Here is a 14,301-nt window from a genome sequence, read left to right as displayed (position 1 = left end):
ATCAATTTTATAAAATCCTTGACTCGGGTGGAGGCAACTAAAAGAAAAATTACAGAGAAAAGAATAACAGACAATTTACTATTCAGCTTATATTTTTGATTCAACTTATTAAAAAAACTAAAAGCAAATTTTGGCTTCGAAACTAGATAAATTTGCTCACAAATTAAATAGAAAGTTTGGTTGAGGCGGTCATTGCGCAGAGATGGCATTTAAAATATTGCATATTGGGGAAAAATGGGAAAGCAACAAACTTTTGATGATTAAAAAGCTGATGACTTGACATTTCTTAATATTAAAAATTCGTTGAACTTTAAAAAGTTAATATAACAGTTCGAAGCAGGTCATTTACAATCGACTGCCTTTATTTGCCCCGCTCTCTAAGAAATTGGAAGAGATTGTTTTGACTTTCCGTCAATTATTGTTTAATTAGTTACTCACTTTTTGGTATCAGGTCTTCCGCTCGTTCTGAAATGAAAATTCAGACACATATTTTTAAAAAGTTACATTACAACTCCAAATTATGAGGCGAAAAATTGATGTTAATTTTGTTGACAGATGAGTCATATAATGAAAAACCACTTTTGACATCTGAATTCATAAAAAAATGAAACAGGTTAGAATTGAAGTAAAAGCTGTCGCTAGGGTGAATGGAGTTGAAAACATAAACAACAATAAAAGCGCGTCAAGTGTCATTCTGAATGCCATAAATTTGAACGACTTCAAAAATGAGTCCATTAAAATTTTCCCTTGAAATAATTCATTAAAACATGCATTTTCACATCAATCACAGCAAAAGGGTTAAATCTATCAACTATCGGGATTCATGTTTACTTCTATTGTAGTGTTATTTGTTTCATCTGAGTTTTAATTTGTGTTCTAAAAATAGCCCTTAGGTAATATTTTCATCAGAATGTAGAATGCTTCCTACCCAGACGTTTCACATTTAGTTAATAAACAAAATCTTTAAATTGAGACTGCATACGCAATACCAGTAATAGTTTATTCACAATAGAAGTCCAGATTTCTGCTACTGCGCAAAAGTGTTCACTGGATTTATAGCTCTCGAGCATTTGTATACAAACAATATACTTCACAGGGTTTAAATATCCATTATAAACTTATAAACCTTTGTGCTTTAAAGTTGCGTATGCAGGAATTAACCCTGATTACGCAATACTAATAAATAGTTTATTTACAATAGACATCCAGATTTCTGGTACTGCGCAAAAAAGGTTCATGGCAACTGTAGACTGTAATTATAGCACTTAGGCATTTGTCGGGTATACAAACAGTAATCTCCACGGTGTGTAAATATCTTTTATTAACATATAAATCTGCCACGTTCAAAATGGACTTAAGGTAAGTCTTTTACATTTTCAGGCAACAATCCTAACATACAGGGAATAATAGCCAAAAATTTTCCATCCGCGCGCATGATCGAACATGTTTGGGTAAAATGTGCCAAAAAGTGGCCTAGGGTGTATGGGTTTGTTACAACTCTTGAGACTACAGCAGAAGTATGAAAAAATGAGCTGAATGCCTTGAAACGTGTTGAATATATTTTTTTTGAAAGTTCGGGGACTTTGAGTAATTTTCTTGCATAATTTCCGTGCTTTCCAGTTTTCAACCAACACATTTTTATGTAATGTTTTAGCGCGTTTTCAGCGCTATTTCAGCGCATTTCTTACATCAATTTTATAAAATCCTTGACTCGGGTGGAGGCAACTAAAAGAAAAATTACAGAGAAAAGAATAACAGACAATTTACTATTCAGCTTATATTTTTGATTCAACTTATTAAAAAAATAAAAAGCAAATTTTGGCTTCGAAACTAGATAAATTTGCTCACAAATGAAATAGAAAGTTTGGTTGAGGCGGTCATTGCGCAGAGATGGCATTTAAAATATTGCATATTGGGGAAAAATGGGAGAGCAACAAATTTTTGATGATTAAAAAGCTGATGACTTGACATTTCTTAGTATTAAAAATTCGTTGAACTTTAAAAAGTTAATATAACAGTTCGAAGCAGGTCAGTTACAATAGACTGGCTTTATTTGCCCCCTTTCTAAGAAATTGAACAGACAGTTTTGACTTTCCATCAATTATTGTTTACTTAGTTACTCACTTTTTGGTATCAGGTCTTCCGCTCGTTCTAAAATTAAAATTCAGACACACATTTTTAAAAAGTTACAGTTACAACTCCAAATTATGACGCGAAAAAATGGTGTAAATTTTGTTGACAGATAAGTGATACAATGAAAAACCAGTTTTGACATCTGAATTCATAAAAAAAATTAAACAGGTTAGAATTGAAGTAAAAACTATTGCTAGCGAGAATGGAGTTGAAAACATAAACAACAACAACAAAAGCGCGTCAAGTGTCATTTTGAATGCCACAAATTTGAACGACTTCAAAAATGGGTCCATTAAAATTTTCCCTTGAAATAATTCATTAAGACATTCATTCACTTTTCACATCAATCACAGCAAAAGGGTGAAATCTATCAACTATCGTGATTCATGTTTACTTCATCTTGTACCTGTTTAAAAATTGAAATAAATTAGGCCCAACAAAATGTCAAACTCGAGCCCTGTGACGTCATTGAGATTTGAATCGAACAAAGCTGACTAGGGGGTAAATTTTTGCGCGCAAAATTGATCTTATTATTTTTCTTTAACTAAAATGGTCGAATTATCAGACAATATTATCAGGCAGTTCTTTGCGACAAGTTTAAGCTATAATGCAATTAAATTGAACACGTATAAAAATCAGCATCTATTTCTCCTATTGCATTCTGAATAACCCCCCCCCCCCTCCCCACCGTTTTTGATTATTACCAATCGTTGTTGTTTGGTGAGTGCATGGTATTCGTCACTGCTTTATCTGTTTTTATTTTTAAAAACGGCATTTTATTTTAATGACTGTACTGCTAAAGAGCACAAATAAAAAATGATAACTTTAAGTGGATTAGAATTTCACCTAGGCTATTATTCGTGAAATTTTATGATTTGAAAAGAGTAATCGTTTGCTTTGAAAAAAAGTCTACATAAGTAGCTGCCAATGACCTTGCTATTATAGGTAATGAAAAAATAGGAGTTTAGCTTTTTTTGAAAAAAAAATTATATAGCCCATATATAAAAATTCATAACCACACTATAATGGAAAACTTTTGAAACACAAATAACAATTACTATTCTGACCCACAGGGTTTTTTTTGTTCAGTCAATTTGGACCGATCAATATATTCATCGTAGATGGTTGTGAGTGGTATCATTAGAAAGCCCGTCCGGCTTAAGTTTTTTTAATAAAGAATAGCATTGTTTGCTTAACCTCTAAAAACAGAGAGTGTAAAAATGAATAAAAAAGCGTATTAGTCAATTTTTTTCAAATTTTTCAATCGAAACATCAATATCCAATACATTCGGAAGAGTTACATGTCCTAATTGACGAAGGACAACAGAAAGGCTATTCTTGGGGCAAAGGCTGTTTTTTGAAAACCCAAAACATTTGGATTGTAACCACTCGACGTTTTTTTTGATATTTTTTTTTAAATTTTTTCTACGTTAATTACAGAAAAAAATTCATTTCAAAGCGTACTAATGACAGGTCAAATGGCTTCCCGAACAGTTTGAAGAAAACCTATCCAGTTTTTGCGTCGAAAGCTTACAGCAGTTTTGTCTTTTAAATACACATATTTTGAAAATAAAAAAGGCATTTTTGAGTTTTGCTCAATTTTTTCTCTTTTATGATCAATTTGTAGCTCAAAGTCAACAAAGAAAGCTCGAATAATCTTTCTAATGGATTAATTTATTGTACATTTTGCGGTTTCACCTTTGAACTATTGTTTTTTTGCTTTGATAGTACAAATTTTGTAATTTTGGACTTTTTACAGTATTTGAGGCATTTTTTCTTCTCTTGTAACATTACTGACAGATCAGATATCACGTTATTGGCGTTTATAGCTCGGCTATCACAAATGAACACTTAAGGTTTTGCAATGAATACACCGTCTTCTAGCAGACTTTACAGGGGGTTTTTCTGTTTATTGTCCATATTTGTCGTTTTTTTTTGTAGTCTTTTTTAATAAATTATGGATAATTGCAGGTTATTGCGGCATCCTATGGATTAATGAAGGCCCCTTTTTGGTTTTGGTTGATAGCCAATTTTTTTTCTGACTTTGAAATCAAATGTTTTAAACGTATATATATATATATATATATATATATATATATATATATATATATATAGGTATATATATATATATATATATATATGTATATATATATATATATATATATATATATATATACACATATATATATATATATATATATATATATATATATATATATATATATATGTATATATATACGTTTAAAACATTTGATTTCAAAGTCAGAAAAAAATTGGCTATCAACCAAAGCCAAAAAAGGTCCTTCGTTCATGTAAGTGTTTTTTATATTTGTAATTTACTGAGTTTTTTGCTTGCTACCTAGTCTCATTAATTTAATTCCAAACATCAAAACATTTTTATTGACAAAAAGCATAGTTGGATATATGTAACGATTTAGTGCGTTGCTTATTGTTCTAACGGCTCCGATACATTTTTTTTTCAAAATACTTATTATAGTTTCTGATTTTCAACTATTTATCGTAGAAGTGTGACATATTCTGAAAAATGAAGGATCTGAAAGGCTATTGAGAAATAAACGTACGTATTCAAGGATTTCAATTGATGGGTGACTTTTTTATGACATTGAAGTTAATTGCTTTCAAAAAATATCTGTTTTTGATACTTGTTACCTGGTTTCGTTTTTCAGGGGTCACATATCTCATTATTGGTATAAAAAAACGCGCTGCATTTAATTATATCTCAGTTTTTACAGAATAGATGTGGTTTTAACGGCTTCGGTACCGTTTTCTCGCAAAATTGAATGGAATTTTTGTGTTTCTCGTTGTTTGAATTTGTCGTTTGTATTTATAGACGCACGATTTATTCTAGATAATAACAGGTCTCAATCTCTTCATAACGGTTTTCATTATTTGAAATTATGTGTTTTAAAAATAAAACGTATTTTTTTAACATTGCCGTTTTTGGTCATTGTTGTCTTCTTATTACTGAGCCTCATCGAAGACTGGTCCCATTTTTGGTCCGTTGAGGTACAAATCAATTTGTTAAATTGGGTTCAATTGGACGCTATTTTAACTTCGTTATTGTAATTTTTACTTTAAGTTAATTTCAAAAGATAAAAATCGGGTTTTGGATGTAATTGTTTGTCGTTGCCATTTGATTTTTTTATTGTCTTCTCTCGTAGTTTCAATAATGCCAGGTCTAATAGCCCACTAACGTGGCATTATTTATCTTTCCAAGTGATTTGAATCGGAAGCAATTTTTTTTATTAATCACTTTTTGATAGTTTTTTATCTCTTCCTCTTTTGGTAGACAATGAATTCAAAATTGTGGATAAACGGGTTCGGAACATTATGAGCAAACGCACATTAACGAGCCTTATGCAATCAATGAAAAGTCAAACGATGTCAAAATTTTATTCGCTATCAAAACTTAACTTCATCGAATGAGTTACGAAGTTCATTTCAACGAGCGAATATAATCTCTTTTGTGGTTTGAAAACTATGATGGACATCAGTGCAGCCTAAATTGCAGCCGTTGCTTTCAAAGTCAAAAAACGTATCAAGTGGATATTAAAATTTTTGCCCTTGACCTGATAAATTCCCTTCAGATTTTTGCATTTTTATTAAAAACGCGTTAAGTTAGGGTAATCATAATTAGTCAGTGTATCTCCAAAGCTGAAAAAAAGTTTTTTCCTTGAAGATCAAATCATTCTCTACTCAACTAACTCTAGAGTTAAAAATAATTGATGTTATTAATTGATGATATTTTATAATACAGTTGCATCAAATCGGGAAAAAACAAAATCACAGAACTGACGTAGTTAGTAATTTTTGAAACAGATAGATGAAGACTTTAAATATCAGTAGATTGGTTATGATGGAGTAAAAATAAATTTTTAGGAAAAAGGATAAAAAATATTGCTTTTATTATCGAAAAATGTTTGTATTAATGAATATAATGAAAATAATAAAAAATAATAATCATATTCATAAGAAGAATAAAAATAATAATAACAAAAATGTTAGCCTTAATAATAACAAAGACTTATAAAAATTGAAAGTTAATCTGAAATTGAGTCTGAACTGTTCGATGTAAACAAAAAATGCATTTCGTTATTTTTTGGTATTTCAGCAAATATACCTAAATTCAGCGACAATGATAGAATCACCGAACAAATTTCCCTTTTTCGTCGCTAATCGCGTCAGCAAATATTTGCACCAATTTGAGCCCTTCCTTTGTCATCTGAGTGGTTACGTTTTGGTTACTAATTTTTCAATTTTTAAATTGTTACATTTTGGTTATTAATTAATCCGACTTAATAAGATCATGAAAATCCCTCTGTTAAATCGAAACTCTTTTCTTAAAAAAATTCATGAAGAGTGGTAGCCGCTGACATCAAAAGTGCGCAAAAGAGTAAAGAGATCAAATGATTAGAATCAATTAGACTGTGGCTTATATTCGCACACTGTAAAATGCGAAAAATACAGACCTATATACAAAAAATGGAGCGTGTGGGACTTATTCTCACTCGCTTACTTTCCTGATCGTAATACATGTGTGTAAAACACATGCGTTAAACAGCAAAATGCCGAGTGTATGTACTCGAACAAATGTGATTTTGCAATGTAAAGGTTCTATTCGATTTTAATGCAATAAAATACTTTAAAAAGTGTTTTTAAAAAGCGTTTGTGATGAATGACTATCTCAGCAATCAGTGTTGCAGGTAAATAGAACAAATGAAAACAGGAAATGCGTAAAAAAAATTAAAAACTCTGATAATTAAAAGAGCCGCAGAACTTTGGTAGTTTCAAAAATCATCTACAAAATATAGAAAAAATATCGTTGTAAATGGTGCAATTGATCATTTAATTCAATAAGTTAACCATTAAAGATAGTATCATTGACTAACATGTTTTAGTATAAGAGTTGCACACGTGTATGCACAACAGTACCTGTGAGTCAGAGTTGCTTCAAAATTATAAAAACAGTTCAATTTTTCCGCGATGCCTGTTTTCGAGCAGTCCTGGACAACTGTGATGGGAACTTTTACCCGATATCGGCTTATGTGAAATATAAAAGAGCTGCGCTGGTGTCTCATTGTCTTATATCAACTTCTGATATTACATCTCAAAGATATGAAATTTAAAATTTGAATATGATGTTCCAAAAATAAATTGTTTATAACGGAACGAATATGTTGAGATAACAGGGTAGTACGGTTTACGAATAACGTTTACCTTCATTTGTCATTGTAACACGAGGAATTCGAAACAAGTAGAATAACAGAATATATTAGGTCCGTTTTAGTTAAATAAATTTGGAGAAACAGAAAACCATTTTAATCAAAACATTTTCAACTCGAATCGTTTCAGTAAATATTTTCATCTGAGAAAGCATAAAACTATGTGTAGAATATTTATCGATTGTTTAATAATAAAGGACTCAATCAAATATAAATTATCTTGAAATTCGCGCTCTTTTTAAACATACAATATGCTTGACCATAAATGAAATTGATACCTCCAATTCAAACCCCCCAGACATTGTTCAAAAATTTAGGATTTTTCTCAATATCGTAGGAGAATAATTTATGGGTGTTTAAATTTTCGAGAACCAGAAACGCCAATCCGTCAGAAATGGAAGCGTTTTATGGTCTTCGACCTCATTAAAGAAAACTGAGTTAGTGGCCATGATATGAACGTTAATTCGACTATCGTTAAATACCAGACGAGCTTCAAATCAACCATAAAGGACGCCACTATTTGAGCAGAAATTTGAAAAGCGTCTTAAGAACTGGAAGATGTTACGAAAAGGTCGGCATGTAAGTTTATTCTACATGTATTTCGGATCTTTTCCGTTTGTGCCCCCCCCCCCCCAGCTTAGTGGGTGCATATTATTTGCACCCCCAGACACACGTGCCATATTTTTACATTATGATTTAACATGTAATGACACGTGCTCTCTAACTGGGGGTGCATAACGTAATATGGGGGGCGCAAACGGAAAAGAACTACTCGGAAATTTTTGATCAAGATGTTAACAATCTTTTCAAATATTTTACCAGTGGAACTTTTGTTCAGTACAATTACTTAACATACAGTGGTAAATTTATGGTACCTGGGAAGGGGGGGTTGGTTAACTACAACCCACCAGACCAGCACACTAAGCTGGTCAGACAATAAAGGAATCTAGTCAAATCTTTCTTATCAACATCTTTTTAAGGTATACTATAAGTATACTTATAAGGTATCCATACTTATAAGGTATCCATATTACTTATGTAATATCAGAAATATAAGAATTTTGCAAGTTGTATTAAAATTTTTTTTGTACTTAGAAGTAAATTACTACGAGAATAACATTAGCTTGATTTCCTTCTGCAATTTTCGAGGCAAAGAAAACTAACTATAAAGTATAAACACCTCGAAATTCAAGGGAAAAAATAGATAAGCAGTTCGTCTGTAAAATATACTGCTGGAAATAATTTGCATTTTGGTGTTCTTCTGTTGGAAAAACAGATAACTGGTTTACCGGTCAGCAAAAATCTGGGCGCTAATTTCGTCCCAAGTGACTTTCCTGGGTCAAAGAAACACAGGAAATTTGTGGAGCAAGAGTAGTGAAATGGGTTGAACAAATTATTTTTTACCGCGATGGCCTCAATTTATACCCATTTTAGAACACCTCGGCGAAGGCTTAAGCTTTATTTGAACTTATCTAGGGCAATAAATTTCTCACTATTTTGTGTCCATGTGACTACTTCAAAATTGAGGTTCAAAACAACACCCCTCCCCCATAATGTTGGCTACGAGTATAACTATTATGAAATTCATAGCTGGCAGGGATAGAATTTGAAGTAAGGAGAATAGTAACACGTGTTTCGATTTTTCAACTGCCAAAAAATTCACCAAAAATTTGAAAGTTAAAAACTGATCATATCCTCATTGCTTATATGTATTGCATCACATCATCTCTTCCTGATATTGCAAAAGAAAAGTGACCTGCTATAACTTTTCTAAAATCTAACTTCAGGAAAAAGCCAGGAGTGAAAGTTGATCGAAGGCCAGATTTTCGCTTCGCAAATTTTTTTTGTTCCGTCTTTTTTTGTTTTGCCCAAAAAAAAACAGGACAGGCCGATTCAAGTGCCAATACAAAATTTTGTCAGTTAAAACAAGTGGCTGTTAAAATCATGAAATCAGTCACATTTTCAGTTAATTATTGCCAAAAACTGCTCCATTTTAAACACTTATGCAATCTTAGCACTCCATCCGTTGAAATAGAAAAGATAATAGCTTTGAAAAAATGCGATCTAATTCTGCAATAGTTTTAGTTTTGCTCTGCCCCTTTGACCCACAAAAATTCTCATTTTATATTGAATAGGTTACTTATATTGGTAAAACGCAAACATTGAAGCTTTCGGGAACAAAGGTGGCAAAAAATCAAATAACCTAAAATCATTGTTCCAGTTTCGCGGTTAATTATTTGCGAAACTATTTTTAAAACAATTTTTTCAGACAGTTTCATAAAAATTGAAAAAGAAAAAGATAAAACAAAACTAGGCCTTCTGGATTGGGCTTTGGTTTATATAAAGAAATTGGAAATTTGAAAAAGGGAACACTTCAAAAAAGTTTCGAAGGAAAAATCAAAAAGGAAAAAGAACATTGCTGTGGGGGGGGGGGTTGAGTGCGAGTTGAGGTTAACATTTTCTGTAAACTTAAAAAAATTTAAGCAGTTCATTGAGTGTGAATTTCATCCTAAAAAACCAAAGAGAAGATGAATTTGGAAAAGGAAAATTTTTTGTTCTAAAACTACTTCGAAGTGATGAAGCAGAAACCTAAAAATTATTCATAGCCAATTTTCTTCCAATAATCTTCTTTTAAATGAGAGTCCTTAAGGGAAGCTCCTTAACTTAACGTTAAACACAATTAGAGGCAGAGTGCAAAAACTGTCAGATACTATAAAATAAGAAAAATTGCAGGTTATTTACTACAAAAGAGCGGTTATAAATATGCTAGAAACCAAATTTGTTTTTATTAAGTTGAACTGGTAACGCATCTGCGAGATGTTGAAAAAATGAATAGGCCCATTAGGCACACGAAGCATGAAAATGACAAAAATTTTCTTAGAAATTCTTTTCAAATTTTTGTGTCAGTTTTAAAATTGCCAGTACAATTTCCTTAACAGATCCGCATCTATTTGAGCAAACAAAAAAATGAGCGTCGTGAACCGTGAGTAAAGATCAGCTGCCAAAAAGAAGGTTTTTATTTATGTGTTTGTATTTGTGTGTCTGCGTGATTGTATGTAAATGGTTTTGTGTGGTATGTGAGTTCAATATAAACAGAGAATGAAAACGAGATAGTCTGAGAGTTCCTTTAAATGTTAGGCGCAAAAAGTAGCGAAGTGCAAAAACTGTCAGAAATTGTAAAATATAGAACTTTTTCTTATTTTTTCTTTTAACTTGCGGCATTGAGTATGTCCAAAACCAAAGTTCTGTTTTTCCTTAAATCTCGCTTCCGACACATAAGAAAGATTTGAAATGTTTTATTTATGCTCATGGGACAGAAAGAATCCCAAATATTTTTCGGAAAAGATTTTATTTCAATTTTTAGTGCCAAAATTACAATTATCGATGTAATTGCCTCAAACAGTCCACACCTAGTGATTCAGAAAACCTGACTGCGTGTGACGAGTCTTGAGTGATTATCAGTTGCCAAAAAGAAATAAAATTTTTTGCTGTTGGGGGATTGTATTTGTGTGAGATTCTTTGTGTGCGTAATATGTGTGGGTGTTTGAATTGTTTGTCTGCGACTGTGCCTTTTAAATTGTACAACAAATATCTTTTTACAATATGCTAAGGAGTTTTTGTTTTTGTCAACCAGAGAGATAATTGCAAATTTTTAAACGTAACTTTAGAGTAGGATAGCTGAGAGGGAATTTATGAAAATGTCGAAATTTTCCTACAACGGAAATTAACTTGGAAGAATAAACTTTTGGAAATTAATTTTTAACTAAGCAGCTATAAAAATTCCGCTGCTATAAAAAAAAGTATACTAAATAAAAACTCTATGTTGAATATAAAAGCTCGGTGCTAAATTTTGCTGTCTATTCTACTTTGACTTTTTTTCTGTCCATCGATCATTTTGATAATTTGAAAAATATCTCTGGATTTTTTGCAGAACAGTGCGTTAACTTTTTAGTTAATCTTATTTGATCAAATCTGTTATGCGTTAACTTCAATTCAGATACCGTTCGTCCAGTCCATATCAAATTATCAAATGTTTTGTTGTCGTGTTGTCCCGAAAGTTATTTCGAGGTCCCAAGTAAGGACAAAAACTGCTCTAAGAATTGGTCCAAAATTATTAAATCCGTTATATTATATTCCTTCCTTGCTGTACAATGTTATTTTAAGTAAAGTTTACAAACAATCGATTACTTTCAATTTTTGTTTGTCAAGGCGCCTATTAGTGGACTGGAAACAAAACAACAATCCTGAACGTCGCTCATCTTTTTTCGGTTTTTTCTTTTATATTAACAACGAAACCTATTTTCAGGAACCATATTTCTCTTCTCACTGAGAAGATATTTTGTAGGAGAAAATATGAGGTCACAGCGCAACAAAGATTGTGCTGACAATATTGCAATTATCTAAAAAAATGCAGAATTAGACGGCCATAGATAAATTGAATCCATTTTAGAAAGAGGTAACCATTCAACTGATCACTGCAGGAAAAAATTGGAGTAACAAGTGATCTAGATTTTATCAACAATTTGAAGACATCAATCCTAACGCCAGGATTACAACTTTTCTGGTCATGTCATTGCCAAGGTATTTTTTAAGAATTTTTTATGATATTGCAACTCTTTTCAGAAAAAAAAGTTTTAAATGAAATACAAACGCTGTCACAGATAAGAAATAAAATTGAGCTGTTTTTTATATTTTTTGCATAACTTTACATCACAAGGGGATTCTTGTTAAAATTTAAAATCAGCATTCCAAAATAGAACTTGAAAATAAAACATATGAAACTCATATGAAACACAAAAGGTGTTTTGCTGTCTGTTCAATATTGGCGTCCACAGCTCACGCCATACAAATTAGCAAAAACCTTTTTCATCAATTTTTTCTGCCAATTTTCCTTTCATTTTAGTTTTGAAAAAAATTATATCTCCTAGTGAGTTCCAGGAACAATTATATCTTCGCTTTTATCAAAAAATTTTTAGTTAGTTTGTTTTTTTTGTGACAAACAAGAGTGCGTTTCAGGAACCTAATCTCAGCTCTTCCACCTCCCCCATTTGACCAGACAAAAAAAATAAAGATGTTACAACGACAACCAAAGGGGCTAATTTGTACTTTTTACTATGCTAGAGCGTTTGTATCCAAGGGTAAAAAAAATTGAAGGCATAGAGAACTTTACTTATTTATTGCTGGGTATTTAAGTAAATAATCCTCCTGCTTGCCAAACGCATATTTGTCTACTTTCACTAAAGTATGAAGAACTTTTGGCGCTGCTTCTTTTTCTTGCATAATCAAAGAATTGTAAAAAAAAAATGCTGGATCATAATTTTTTCTGCAGAAATTTTCTGCCACTTTGCACCTGTTTTCGTCCATTCCTTATTTTTTCCCGAAAGTTTTGTTCCATTTAACTTGTTCTGCTTAAATATGGCTCCCTTTTTTACACTTATTTTTTTCGGTCGAAGTTCACTGTTTCATAATGTTCACTGTTTCAAGTTTGGAAAAATTTTGCCAATAGCCAATATGAGGTCAATCTTTTCAGATTCGTAAAAATTGATGTTTCTATCAGACCAAAGTTTTTAAAAGCCGTAAAATTAACAAAAAAACTTGAGCAGGGACAGCTGCTGATTGAGTTGGTTAGCGTGGTAGAAGAAGGGATACCTTTGAAAAATAAGTATACCATACTTAATTTATTAAAAAAGTGGGAAAAATAATTACAAGACATTTGAAATGTTTGTAACACCAAATATGTAACGGTCAATGGGTCTCGCCAAAAATGCAATGTAGTATCACAGTATTATCATTGAAAATTTTGTACTTCTCAGATGAATGAAGAAATGCATTTGTAGTTTTCCATTTTTCCGCTAGTTTTCAACAAAAAAATGTTTGTTTTTCAAACTAGTTTCTGGTCAATTCAAAAAATGATCAATCTCAGTCTCGTTCCATCGAAATTTACAAAAAAGTTATGAATTGCGTCTCTTTGTGAGGGCAGGACATTTAAATAGAAAAAAAATAAATACAAAACACGAAGGTTCTTCGCAAAGTATTAGCTTTCTTATACTCTTCACTCAACTCGACGATCAGATGAATTTAAGCCCTTTGTTACAAAGTACAAGTATATTATTTTCTTCCTTGACTCATCATACAGACAAATACAACTGATTTAGAGGAAAAACACGTAGGATTTGAATTTTTCCTACTTTTTTCGCAGTTTTCAAATTCTTCGCGGCAGTTCAACGGTGTTTTACCCGCAGGACGTCATGTTCAACATTTTTTTTTTCAAAACCGTTGTTCAGAGGGAGAAAATTTGAGAGCCTTGGTATCCTGATAATTTTCTATTTTGGATGTTTTCTTATGCCTTTATTTCTGCCCTACTAAGAACAACTGAACAATATCATCTTTTTAAAATTTTTCAATCAATTCGAATATTCGGTACTCTTGGAATTGAATATAAAATAACGAACCTCAGACATCTCACGAACAATGGGAGAGAAGGCTTTTCTCTGTTTTTTAGTCAAGTTTGAACGTCAAGAATCTATTACCACATAATATTTGATTTTTCTGATCTGTTGAGTAAGTGATATCATAAGAATCATCGAAAGTTATTTATCCTGCTGTAATCTCAGTATGCCCAGCTTTGCGTTCTGCTTTTTGGTTTATTCGAATTTCTCAAATTAAAGACTTTGAGGATCGCTATTATGTCAAATTTATTTCAGAGAATCTAATTTAATTTTCAACCGGATTTCACTTTGAAAGATTGGACTGAAGAAGGTTCCATCAATTGCTAAAACTGAGATTTTGATTAAAAAACACAACTTTTTTCGATTGAGTTTGCTGTGAAATATTGAAACAAAATTTTGCCCAATTGCAGTAAAAAAAAAATTATGTAGTAAAATTTATGAGTTTTGATGTTTTAAATCGCTCCAAATTATAAAGG

The 14,301-nt window shown here is 31.6% G+C and overlaps 1 protein-coding gene across 3 annotated transcripts in view; it reads right to left on the bottom strand.

Moving 5' to 3' along the window:
• Positions 1-8,630, bottom strand: part of LOC142349950 (epithelial sodium channel subunit beta-2-like) — a 53,915-nt gene extending 45,285 nt beyond the window's left edge. The window contains exon 1 of one of the 3 annotated variants that reach the window (XM_075401810.1): positions 8,541-8,630. Coding sequence is in view for 1 of the 3 variants with exons in the window: in XM_075401812.1 (XP_075257927.1) it covers positions 7,372-7,384 (13 nt within the window). In the remaining 2 variants the exon portion in view is untranslated. Of the gene's footprint in view, positions 1-7,086; positions 7,166-7,371; positions 7,575-8,540 lie in introns of those variants that run through there. The other 2 variants (XM_075401812.1, XM_075401811.1) reach the window with 2 other exon arrangements.
• Between the last annotated feature and the right edge of the window lie 5,671 nt (positions 8,631-14,301).

The sequence above is a fragment of the Convolutriloba macropyga genome, chromosome 11 (assembly GCF_964194025.1).
Source record: "Convolutriloba macropyga chromosome 11, txConMacr16.3, whole genome shotgun sequence".
Lineage (NCBI taxonomy): Eukaryota > Metazoa > Xenacoelomorpha > Acoela > Convolutidae > Convolutriloba > Convolutriloba macropyga.
The sequence above is the reverse complement of the archived record's forward strand: the minus strand, read 5'-3'. Positions and strand labels throughout refer to the sequence as shown.